Source organism: Carassius carassius, chromosome 24 (genome assembly GCF_963082965.1).
Source record: "Carassius carassius chromosome 24, fCarCar2.1, whole genome shotgun sequence".
NCBI lineage: Eukaryota > Metazoa > Chordata > Actinopteri > Cypriniformes > Cyprinidae > Carassius > Carassius carassius.
The window spans coordinates 31,956,129-31,969,382 of NC_081778.1; the positions used below are offsets into that span (position 1 = coordinate 31,956,129).

The following is a 13,254-nucleotide window of genomic DNA, read 5'->3' on the forward strand; positions in this document are numbered from 1 at the left end:
CGTTGTTACGGGAAAGGATGAAGCTGATTGGTTAGTTCTTGTCACATGACCCGCGGTGCGCTTGCGGCATTCGGAAAAGTTGAAATGTTTTTAACTCGATGCGGTGCGGTGTTGGAAATAACGAACTTGAGCGCGCAAAAGACGCGATATGTGAACGTCCCCTTTAACAGTTCAGTAGTGCAGAGTTTACAGGTTACTCTTCTTTTTTAAAGGCTCAATGTAAAGTAATCCCACATCACGCTGAATGCTGCAGACATAGACATCATATGATGTCTATGGCTGCAGAGACGCTGTTCGGGAAGCACGTGACATAAAACAAGGCCAGCTATTGGCTATTCGCTACTTCTCCTGCTGTACTGGCTGAGTAAAACCTCCGGTGGCTCATTACTGCCACACTTTGGTCACCGCAGATTTGAAATATGCACGAAATGAGCCGCTTACGGCAAATAAAAGTTATTTAGCAACGAATCGATGACTAAATTAGTTGACAACTATTTTAATAATCGATTTTAATCGATTAAATCGATTCGTTGTTTCAGCTCTAATATGAATTAAATATTCTAAAGGGTAAAAAAACTGAACCAAAAAGAAAACAAAATACTGAGTTTATATCCTTAATTACAACTAAATTACTTGAAAAGCCACGGTGTGAAATGTGGTTAAAAACAATCAATTTTTTTGTGTGTTTGTGTGTGTGTGTTTATAATTATTTATTTGTTTAGCAATTTAAGTTAAATAAACCTGCCCTTACACAAATATTTATATATGATAAAAATAATAAACAATCTAAAATAAATAAAACATTTATTTATATTTAAATATTTATTTACTAAACATGAATATTTATCTACTTAATGTATCGACTCAAATATAAATGGTTTACTCTGAAATAAATATTAATATGCAATATAAATACACACAAAAAATAAATGTATAAAGTCATAATTATATCTTGGGCATGACGTATATAAATAATATAAATTAATACTAATAAATAAAATGAATTTAATTATGGCGTCCCAATGGTTAAAATATCAATATAATAAAAATGATATTTATCAACAATAGTTTTAAACAAACTATTCATATTTGATTTAAACTGGTAAGTTTGTGTTATTAAAAAGAGTTTATCCTATGAATGATTCATGTGATTAACGAGACCTAACGGGGTTTCTTACCGAAGTCGGCCAGTTTGAGTTCTCCAGTGTCACTGATGAGCAGGTTCTGAGGCTTCAGATCTCGGTGAAGGATGTAGCGCTGATGTGTGTAAGACAAACCCCTCAGTAACTGGAACAGGAAGAGCTAAGGAAACAAAGGATCATGGGTAAGAATCACCAATCACACACCCAGACCCATACGTAGTTAAATAACTCAGCCCTGTTGATCGGAGTCGACTCTAACACTGCACTGCAGGACAGAGATGACATCCATACTGTACTTAATATGATAATAATAATAATAATAGAGTAACAGCTGCTCATCTGGAAGGAAACAGAGAGAGAGAGAGAGGAACAGCTGAGACAGAGAGGAAGATGAAGAGAGATAACCGGACAAAAGCAGGGTCAGCTGAAGCCCGGGGTCGAATCTGCAGGATGAGAGAAGATCGATATCTGTCTGGGATCTCGACGGATGACCAACACAAGAGCAGGAACACGCTTACAGTTTAGTGTTCAGTTCTGCTGCATCAGAAGACCAGGACGTTTGTGGACAAGAATCCCAATGAAGCTGAGCTTTAAGTAAAGATCCAGTCTCACTGCTGTGATGAGTTTTCATAACTACACAGAGCATCCGAATACATTTTATAAACTGTGAAAACATTAATGATTAGTGAGATCGAGTGTAATTTATCATGTGTACAGCCATATCTATACATCTGAACGATGATCCATCTTTAGACTTCATCAATAACTCCACAGTAAAACATGAGCTGATACTGGTGTTTGATTATGAGCCTCATGCATCATGACTAGTGACTTCACTAAGTGATCGATGCACAGTTTTCACCTGATGGATGATAAAACTGGTCGGGAAAAATAAATAAATATTACAAAATAATAATAACAATAATGTTGTTATTGTTGTTGTTGCTGTTAACAAATTTGATTAAATCATAAAAATACTATAATGAAAAATACTGTTGGATGTAAAAAAAAAAAAAAAGTATTAAGTATATCAAGTATTAATAATAATACAAAAATTCTATAGTACAGTAAAATAACTAATCTTATATTTAATAATAATAATTAAATATTGCATGTAAAATAAAAAACAAGTAATAATGATAATGTATTATGAATATATTATTTTCTTAATGTTGTTGTTTTTGTTAAAATATTTTTATTTGATCAAATTATAAAAGTTAAATAAATTACTATCATAAAATTATATGTAAAAAGTAATTTTCTAATAATTATTTGAAGAAATTATTATTTAATAATAAGTGCTGTCAAATGATTAATCGCATACAAAATATAAGTTTTTGTTTACATAATATACGTGTGTGTACTGTGTACATTTATCATGTATATAAATACACACACTTGCATATACAGATTTAAGAAAAACATGTTTTCTTTATATATAAAATATTAATATTTATATGTGTGTGTGTGTGTAAATAATACTAAAATACAAACTGTCTGTCTGATATGATAAAAAATGAGAACTAATCATTCCTGCTGACTGAATTAACTGTATTCTAAACTTACTTTGCAATAAGGGCTGATTATCTCTCATTTTATAGGACTAGAGTGGATAAAAATCCAGCATCAAGGATAATTTTGGTGTCTGACTTCACAGTTTGTGTTGGATGGCGCAGGATGGCTGCTAAATGAGCCGAGAGTCTCTCACATCTGCTGGAGAATCTGAGCAGCGACTCGTTTAGACGAGAAGAGAGATTGGTTTTTAATGTGCCGCATCAATGGCCCATCAGCTCCACACCTGCTCTCCTGACATACAGCAGTCTCACGAGTGAAGCTCTTTACTTCCACGGGAAGATCTCACCACGAGGAGATACGAAACAAAAGAGCTAGATATCATCATCTGTATGTGTTCACAAGCCCTGCTCTCTCCACACCTCCTTCTCTGTTTTATAAAACCATAAACACAGTGTTGGGGAGTAACTAGTTACATGTAACGGCGTTACGTAATTTAATTACAAAATTATTGTAACTGTAATTAGTTACAGTTACTACGAAAAAATGAGTAATTAAATTACAGTTACTTATGAAATTTTTAACGATTACAAAGGGGATTACATTTGAATATTTACACACATCCACATACAGATTTAACTGATTTCTTTCCCAAATTGCACTGACTATTCAGAGACATACCACCCTAATAATTTCCGGGATGCAGAAATACAGTCTGGTTCGTAGAATCCAGTCATAAAAACGAAATGCCTAACGCGGACGGAATATGCCACATTTTGGATGACTAAATCAAAAGTAGGTCAGTACACTTGAATCAAAACATGACATGGACTAGTGTCTGTGAATATTAAGCCCCAAAAATGCAATATATGACTTGCACATTCTGCGTGTCTGTGGAAATCAGGCGCGGACTGGACACCGGGAGAACCGGGACAATTCCCGGTGGCCTGGCAGCCGATTTTGCCCCACTATTTAATATCATTATTGTATACTAAAGCGATCATTTGCGAATCCGCCATTTGATAATTAAATCTCTAATAAGTCATGAATTGTTAGTCATGACTCGCGCGCTCTCCGCGCCTCCGCCAAACGGGTTGGATCAGACTCAATCAATGTAATCAATCAGAGTAATCAATGCGAGAGAACAAGAGAGAAAAGAGTGGACTGTGGAAGCGCACAGCTGGATCAGAGAAGCAGAACTACTGTTCAGGGTTTTAGGTCAGTTTCATCTGTAAAGATGCTTTTTTGTCTTTGTTTTTTTATTTAATTAATCAAGCAGCAGCACGTTGCTCACCAGTCATCACTCAAAATACTATATAAAGGACATCATTATTATCTGTTGTAATGTTACAGTAGGAATTTAGCTGAAAAAAAAATCCGATTTTTTTTTATAGGTTTAGGGGGAGCTTGACAGACAACAACACAACCCTTACGAAAATTAACATTTTAATATTTAACTATAAATCCAGAGAAAATGGTTACTATTGTTTAACTGTGATAACCAAAAATGTAAAATTATTTTACAAATGTATTTATTTAAAAATAAATACAAATCCATTTGCAAAAAAACAAAAACAAAACAAGGTAATTTTACTTTTATAGAGGCTAATAAAAGCATGGTAATTTTTTGTTAGGGAAAAACATGACTCGTGTACAGTATTAGGATTTTTCTATAAAGATATTGTAGTATTGTAGAGTATTGTATTGTAAAGTATAGTTCCCTTTCGAGAGTACTCTCGTACTGCGTAAGCTAGCTTATGCTATGGGAAAAGGTCCCCTTTTCTCGAGAATATGAAGCCAAAAATTATCCTTAATTTTTAAATAATGTAAAACGCAGTGCTGCAGCACAGCAGACCCAAGCAAAGCGGCTCGCGCGCTTATTGGCTGTGCTGCGGCAACTGCAGCAACCTATGGTGAGGCGGCGGAGAGTAACGAACCAATGGGGGCGCTTCGCGCCCATTGGACGTCAGAGCGCGCCAAAATAGGCGTGGCTGGAACTATATAAGCCACCGCTTCACCATAGGGATCAGATTTCATCTCCTTCAGCGATCTCACCTGCACTTCGCTGTCTTCTCCGGAGAAGCCTCTACACGCCGTCGAAAAGCCTCTCAGCGGGATAGCACTGCAACGCAGATCTGAGGACGCCGGCTCGTGCTTCATCTCGACGCCGCCTTTAGCACTCGCTTCCTGCTGCGCCATCCGGCGTGACTATATCCTTTTCAAAGCTAGTGTGTTTGCCGCTGCATCACACTTTTTTCCTCCAGAATTCGAGGCGTTGTTTCAAATGCCTCGGGCCTGCGCTTCCTGCCGAGGCCCTCTGCCCAGCGAGGACCGCCACATCATCTGTGTCTCCTGCCTGGGCCGCGAGCATGCTGAGAGCGCACTCTTCAAGGGCGGCTGCCCTGAGTGCGACGACATGGCTATATCGACCCTGCGGGCTCGATTAGCTCAAACCAGCCACGATGCTCCACCCGCTCCGCCTCTTCTCTCTCAAGTGCCGCGTAAGAAACGCCGCGATCAGAGAATGCCTGAGCATACTGTTACACGCGAGCTCACGCCGGAACACTCCCCGCGTGCCTCGCCCGCTCTCTCTCCTTCGCCTGTCCTCTTCGTGGACGAGCAGCGCCAGTCCCTGCTCACCAGCGCCCCCTTCTCCTTCGGAGCGCCTGAGGCGGAAGAGGACAGACACGACAGCCTTTCTCTCGCCGCGTCCAGTAGTGAGGAATGGTCGGGCTCCATTGCGGACCCCCCCCCCTCTACAGCACCCAGCTGCACCGGACAACGCGCCGATATCGACGCGGAGCTTACTCGCGTGCTTACAAGGGCTGTCAGCGACCTTCAGCTCGACTGGTCTCCTCCAGACGAGCCCGCTAAAAGCAGGCTGGATGAATGGTTCCTGCAGGGGCGCCCTTCGGCCCCTCCGCAAAGAAACGCCCCCTTCTTCCCGGAAGTTCACAATGAACTCACGAAGTCGTGGAAAGCCCCATTCTCCGCACGCTTGAAGACTTCTGTCTCGTCAGCGCTCTCCTCTGTCGACGGCGCCCGAGACCACGGTTACGAGAGCCTCCCCCCTCTCGAGGAGGCTATTGCTGCACACCTCTGCCCGCCCTCAGCCGCTGGATGGCGGTCGAAGCCTGTGCATCCATCCAAGCCGTGCCGCACCACCTCAGCTCTCGCTGGCCGAGCTTACACCTCCGCTGGTCAAGCCGCTTCGGCTCTACACACCATGGCTGTGCTGCAGGTTTTTCAGGCCAGACTTCTCCGTAACCTGGACGAGTCTGCCCCAGATACCTATGACTTTAAAGATCTCTGCGACAAAGACCACAGCACAAGCGATCGGCCGAAGCATGGCAAGCCTCGCTGTTTTAGAGCGACACCTCTGGCTCATGCTCACGGAGATGAAAGACGCCGACAAATCCGCCTTTCTCGACTCTCCTATCTCGCCTTCCGGCCTCTTTGGCCAGTCGGTTAAGGGTTTCGCTGAACGCTTCACTGAGGCTCAGAAAACGTCGCAGGCAATGAGACACTTCCTGCCGAAACGCTCTAGCTCTGCTGCGGGACGCCGTAGAAACGCGCCGCCCCCTCAGACCTCGAAGCCATCGCAGCCAGACTTACAGTCTCGCCCAGCGACCAAAACCCAGCACCGCTCTCGCTCTACGAGCCGCAAACCGCCAGAGAGACGGGGACCTCGGCCCAGGATTGTGCTGAACCCCGAGCCTCCGAAGCCCTCCTGACCTTCGGGCTGAAAAGACCGTGGTTAAGTCCCGCTGCGGCCGGACCACCACACAAGAAACCTCACATGCTTCCTCCAATCCCCTCACTAAAGGCGGTTGGAGATGTCTATACTGCAGTAAACGAGCCTGTTACAATGCACGCACGCCTGCACACAAACGCCGTTTTCACGGCGACCTCAATAAAGCACAAAAAGAGCTTTTTCTATGTAGGCAGTGTGCCCACTACACAGTACGCACCCCTACATGTATACACACTCCCCCAAGTGTCACAAAGACTCAATCGGGTCTCCTTTCATGCCCACCTTCCCGCTCGCGCCGGAGGTGCTCTAAATGTAGCGCGCGTGCCCACTTCTCAGTGCGCAACCCTACAAATAAGCGCTGTCACCACAGTGTCACAAGCACAGCATACTCGAGCTACTGGTCCCCTCATAACAGGCGGCCAGTGCCCGAAGCACATTCAACCCATAGCCGCACGAGCCGCTGCATGGCAGGCCATCCCCGGCATATCAGATTGGGTTTTGAATATAATAAAACGAGGTTACTCGCTCCAGTTCGCTCGCAGACCGCCGCGCTTTCGCGCCGTGGTCGAAACGAAAGTGAAAAGCGAAATGACACACGTCCTTCGCGCCGAACTGATAAACCTTCTTGCAAAAGGGGCGATAGAAACTGTCCCCCCTGCGCAGCGCGAGTCAGGCTTTTACAGCCGCTACTTCCTCGTACCAAAAAAGGATGGCGGTCTCAGACCCATCCTAGATCTCAGACGTTTGAACAAAGCGCTTATGACGCGATCGTTCAAAATGTTAACTACCAAACAAATACTCGCGCAAATTCGCCCGAGGGATTGGTTTTTCTCAGTGGATCTGAAAGACGCTTACTTTCACATTCAAATAGCACCCCATCACAGGCCATTCTTGAGATTCGCCTTCGAGGGGCAGACTTATCAGTACATGGTTCTTCCATTCGGCCTCTCCGTAGCGCCCCGTACGTTTACGCGGTGCATGGATGCCGCTCTCGCACCCCTGAGAATGCGGGGAGTGCGAGTATTGAACTACCTCGACGACTGGCTAGTTTTAGCCCATTCCGAGGAACTACTGACGACACACAGATCCTGGATCCTCAGCCATTTAGAATGCCTGGGTCTCACGATCAACACTGTCAAGAGCGCTCTGTCTCCCAGCCAGAGGATTTCCTTTTTGGGGATAGACATAGACTCTGTGACATGTACAGCGCGTCTGACGTCACAGCGCGCTCTCACTATTCAGCATTTAGCCGTGTCGTTCAAAGCCGGGTCTCTTTACCCGCTCAAACGATTTCAGGAAATGCTAGTTCTGATGGCATCAGCCTCTGCGGTTCTCAAACTGGGCCTGCTGCGCATGCGCCCACTACAGCGCTGGCTGAGAGACCGTGTTCCAGCGCGCGCCTGGATTTCCGGCCGCGCGCGCATCAGGGTGACCCACGGCTGCATCGCAGCTCTGGCCCCTTGGAAAATAGCCAACTGGTATCAGTTAGGCGTAAGCACGGGCGCTGTCTCGAAATGGAAAGTAGTCTCGACAGATGCATCCAACCTCGGTTGGGGCGCCCTGTACGAGGGCAGGTCTGCCTCCGGCCTCTGGTCGAGCCCGGAGCGACTGTTACACATAAACTGTCTGGAGATGATAGCGGTCGAACTATCCCTGAAAGCTTTCCTCCCATTTTTAAAGGGCCATCACGTTCTGGTCAGATCAGACAGCATGTCAGTGGTGGCCTACATAAATCGCCAGGGTGGTGTCAGGTCAGAAACCTTGCACACCCTGACCGAGCGTCTTCTGACATGGGCACATTGCAATCTGCGCTCGCTAAAGGCAGCGCATGTACCTGGCATCCTGAACCGGGGCCCGGACATGCTTTCCAGGGCGAATGTTCCCCCTGGGGAGTGGTCTCTTCACCCACAGACGGTTCAGTTGATGTGGAGCATCTTCGGCAGGGCAGAGGTCGACCTCTTCGCCTCAGAAGACAACGCTCATTGCCCAATATATTTTTCAAAGAGCAGGGACGCGCTGGCCCTCGATTGGCCCAGACGCCCGCTTTATGCCTTCCCACCGGTCGTGATGCTGCCGCAGGTCATCGATCGGGTCAGGAAGAGAAGATGTGCTATGCTGCTAGTAGCCCCACTCTGGACGACCCAACCTTGGTTCTCCGAGCTGATGCAGCTGTCCAGTACAGCCCCATGGCCAATACCGCTGCGGAAAGATCTCCTCACGCAGCTGAAGGGCGCGCTCTGGCATCCCCACCCCGAACTTTGGGCCCTTCATGTATGGCCCCTCAACGGGTACCCGGGAACCTCCCTGAGGGAGTGTTAAAGACCATTACGGAAGCCAGAGCGCCCTCAACCAGGCGCCTATACGCGCAGAAATGGTCAGTGTTCTCCACCTGGTGCGGGACAGGGAACCTAGACCCTCACTTATGTGACGTGTCGGAGATACTCTCCTTCCTACAGGAGCGTTTAGATGCGGGCAGATCCCCGTCTACGCTCAAAGTGTATGTGGCAGCCATTGCAGCTTCTCATGCTCCGGTGGCCGGCCTATCACTGGGAAAAAACGAACTGGTCATTCGTTTCCTTAAGGGAGCTCGTCGGATGAACCCTCCCCGACCCCCTTCAATCCCTTCCTGGGACCTGTCCACGGTCCTAGAGGCCTTAAAGGGCCCCCCTTTTGAACCGCTTCAGTCTGTCGATATGAAGCTTCTTTCGTTCAAAACCGCTTTTCTACTGGCTCTGGCCTCAGTCAAGCGAGTGGGGGATTTACATGCGCTATCTGTAAGCGCTGACTGTCTCGAGTTTGGGCCTAATGACTCCAGAGTCATTCTCAGACCAAGACACGGCTATGTCCCCAAGGTGCTCTCAACACCGTTCAGAGTGCAGGTCATCTCGCTGTCAGCCCTTTCCTCGCAAAGCGACGAAAGCAACGCGAGCTTCATCTGCCCCGTCAGGGCTCTTAAAACCTATATTGCGCGCTCCGCCTTATTCAGGAGGTCGGACCAGCTCTTCATATGCTTTGGTGGGCGCACCCGAGGTCTCGCCACCACGAAGCAAAGCCTATCGCGATGGATAGTAGACACTATCTCGCTGGCTTACAAATCTAAGGGCCTTCACTGCCCGTTCGGCATCAGAGCCCATTCCACCCGAGGTATGGCCTCGTCATGGGCGTGGTCCTGCGGGATACCACTGGATGATATCTGTGCGGCGGCAGGCTGTGCCTCTCCGTCCACATTTATTAGATTCTATAATCTGCAAGTCCCTGCCCTGCAGGCCATGGTACTTTCTATATAGACGTGCTAAGCCTTATCACGTCCCCCTTTTTTTTCGTTCCCTATATAAAGCTCACTAAGGTTGGCTGTTGGGACTGGGATTTCTCCTGCTATAAAGCCCCGAGCTCTCGCCTTGGGCTGTGGCAGGTCGAGGTTCCCGAGCACGCACGGCGTTTTACATTGTGTTCCCATAGCGTAAGCTAGCTTACGCAGTACGAGAGTACTCTCGAAAGGGAATGTACTCGGTTACTAACGTAACCTCGGTTCCCTGAGATGAGGGAACGAGTACTGCGTAACCTGCCGTGCTATGTGCTCGGACCGGGTGATCGCTTCAGTCGATTTAAAACCTGATCCCTATGGGGAAGCGGTGGCTTATATAGTTCCAGCCACGCCTATTTTGGCGCGCTCTGACGTCCAATGGGCGCGAAGCGCCCCCATTGGTTCGTTACTCTCCGCCGCCTCACCATAGGTTGCTGCAGTTGCCGCAGCACAGCCAATAAGCGCGCGAGCCGCTTCGCTTGGGTCTGCTGTGCTGCAGCACTGCGTTTTACATTATTTAAAAATTAAGGATAATTTTTGGCTTCATATTCTCGAGAAAAGGGGACCTTTTCCCATAGCGTAAGCTAGCTTACGCAGTACTCGTTCCCTCATCTCAGGGAACCGAGGTTACGTTAGTAACCGAGTACGTTTTGTTCAATCTTGAGTATTAAAGTCACGAGAGAGATGGATAACAGGGCAAAATGTCCCCAAATTAAAGATTTAAACCTTTTTTATGTCAGGTCCATACAAAAAAATAGTTTTGTCCATGAATTTGTTTGTATGAGTTTGAATTTTCCAGTCTGAATTTTTTTCCCAGTCTGCCCCTCCTGTAAATTAATGGCAAAGACATGGTTTCATTTACTACACATACAGTAGGCCTACTGAAGCTCGCAGTGTTTTAAACCTCTGCCATCTCAATATACTGTAGGAGTACACGAGCACATAAACATAATTTCTAGAACTGCTCTGTGTCACTTCATGTGCATTTTACTTATTTTGAAAAAACTATCATCATATACAGAGACAGCAGTTTAAAAAAAACACCAATATTTCAGGAGTTTATTACACAGAATACGTCACATGCTTATTAGATAACTGTATTTAAGTTGATGTATATGCTTTCATTTATTATTCTTTAATTTTCACAAATTTAGAAAAGTAATCAAAAAGTACTCAAAAGTAATTAGTTACATTACTTTAATAAAGTAATTGAAAAAGTTACACTACTATTACATTTTAAACAGGGTAACTTGTAATCTGTAACCTATTACATTTCCAAAGTAACCTTCCCAACACTGCATAAACATGAATCACACTATTCCTCAAAACACATTCGGGTCTGTTTTGATCTGGAAGAGAGGCATGAAAATGACTAGAAATAGGAATGGAAAAAAAAATCATGTTTTTAGTAAGGAAACAAAAATGCTTTAAGACCCTAAAATACACATCATTTATATTTTTCACAATTAATTTTTAAGAGTGGCATCTCATGTTTTGGTCATTTTGACCTGGGTTCGTATGGAGTACAACCCGAATTCCGGAAAAGTTGGGACGTTTTTTAAATTTTAATAAAATGAAAACTAAAAGACTTTCAAATCACATGAGCCAATATTTTATTCACAATAGAACATAGATAACATAGCAAATGTTTAAACTGAGAAAGTTTACAATTTTATGCACAAAATGAGCTCATTTCAATTTTGATTTCTGCTACAGGTCTCAAAATAGTTGGGACGGGGCATGTTTACCATGGTGTAGCATCTCCTTTTCTTTTCAAAACAGTTTGAAGACGTCTGGGCATTGAGGCTATGAGTTGCTGGAGTTTTGCTGTTGGAATTTGGTCCCATTCTTGCCTTATATAGATTTCCAGCTGCTGAAGAGTTCGTGGTCGTCTTTGACGTATTTTTCGTTTAATGATGCGCCAAATGTTCTCTATAGGTGAAAGATCTGGACTGCAGGCAGGCCAGGTTAGCACCCGGACTCTTCTACGACGAAGCCATGCTGTTGTTATAGCTGCAGTATGTGGTTTTGCATTGTCCTGCTGAAATAAACAAGGCCTTCCCTGAAATAGACGTTGTTTGGAGGGAAGCATATGTTGCTCTAAAACCTTTATATACCTTTCAGCATTCACAGAGCCTTCCAAAACATGCAAGCTGCCCATACCGTATGTACTTATGCACCCCCATACCATCAGAGATGCTGGCTTTTGAACTGAACGCTGATAACATGCTGGAAGGTCTCCCTCCTCTTTAGCCCGGAGGACACGGCGTCCGTGATTTCCAACAAGAATGTCAAATTTGGACTCGTCTGACCATAAAACACTATTCCACTTTGAAATAGTCCATTTTAAATGAGCCTTGGCCCACAGGACACGACGGCGCTTCTGGACCATGTTCACATATGGCTTCCTTTTTGCATGATAGAGCTTTAGTTGGCATCTGCTGATGGCACGGCGGATTGTGTTTACCGACAGTGGTTTCTGAAAGTATTCCTGGGCCCATTTAGTAATGTCATTGACACAATCATGCCGATGAGTGATGCAGTGTCGTCTGAGAGCCCGAAGACCACGGGCATCCAATAAAGGTCTCCGGCCTTGTCCCTTATGCACAGAGATTTCTCCAGTTTCTCTGAATCTTTTGATGATGTTATGCACTGTAGATGATGAGATTTGCAAAGCCTTTGCAATTTGACGTTGAGGAACATTGTTTTTAAAGTTTTCCACAATTTTTTTACGCAGTCTTTCACAGATTGGAGAGCCTCTGCCCATCTTTACTTCTGAGAGACTCTGCTTCTCTAAGACAAAGCTTTTATAGCTAATCATGTTACAGACCTGATATCAATTAACTTAATTATTCACTAGATGTTCTCCCAGCTGAATCTTTTCAAAACTGCTTGCTTTTTTAGCCATTTGTTGCCCCCGTGCCAACTTTTTTGAGACCTGTAGCAGGCATTAAATTTTAAATGAGCTAATTAAGTGGATAAAAGTGTAAAATTTCTCAGTTTAAACATTTGCTACGTTATCTATGTTCTATTGTGAATAAAATATTGGCTCATGTGATTTGAAATTCCTTTAGTTTTCATTTTATTAAAATTTAAAAAACGTCCCAACTTTTCCGGAATTCGGGTTGTACATTAGGTGTCAAAAATACTTTGTAAAATTATCTGTGAAGTTACATTAGTGTCAAAAATATATGTAGCATTTTCTTTATATCTCACACATTTTTGGGAAAGAATTTTGTTGATAAAAATGAAGATGTAAGTCTATTGAGCCACAGCAGCATGAAAGACCAATGTCTTTATTCATCTGAGTTTATGTAACAAGTAAAATGTACTGATTTTGTAATATAAATTTCATACAATGATAAATTTAAATAACATTATTCCTCAATTTTACTTGGCGTATATTAATTTATGACCGTTTTATAAATAATAAAAATTATAAAAATGATGGTCCAAACAAACCCGTAATACAAAAACAGTATGCAGATTTTTATTGCATTATGAGGGCTATGGGAAGTTTCTATTATTTGGAAGGCAGCATC

General features: G+C 44.3%; 1 protein-coding gene across 4 annotated transcripts in view; it reads right to left on the minus strand.

The window, feature by feature from the left end:
- The window catches only part of LOC132103460 (cyclin-dependent kinase 14), a 176,437-nt gene that overhangs the window by 80,151 nt on the left and 83,032 nt on the right, over positions 1-13,254 (minus strand). For all 4 annotated transcript variants that reach the window (XM_059508585.1, XM_059508587.1, XM_059508586.1 and 1 more), the window contains one exon: positions 1,179-1,302. In XM_059508585.1, coding sequence (XP_059364568.1) covers positions 1,179-1,302 — 124 coding nt within the window. The remainder of the gene's footprint in view (positions 1-1,178; positions 1,303-13,254) is intronic.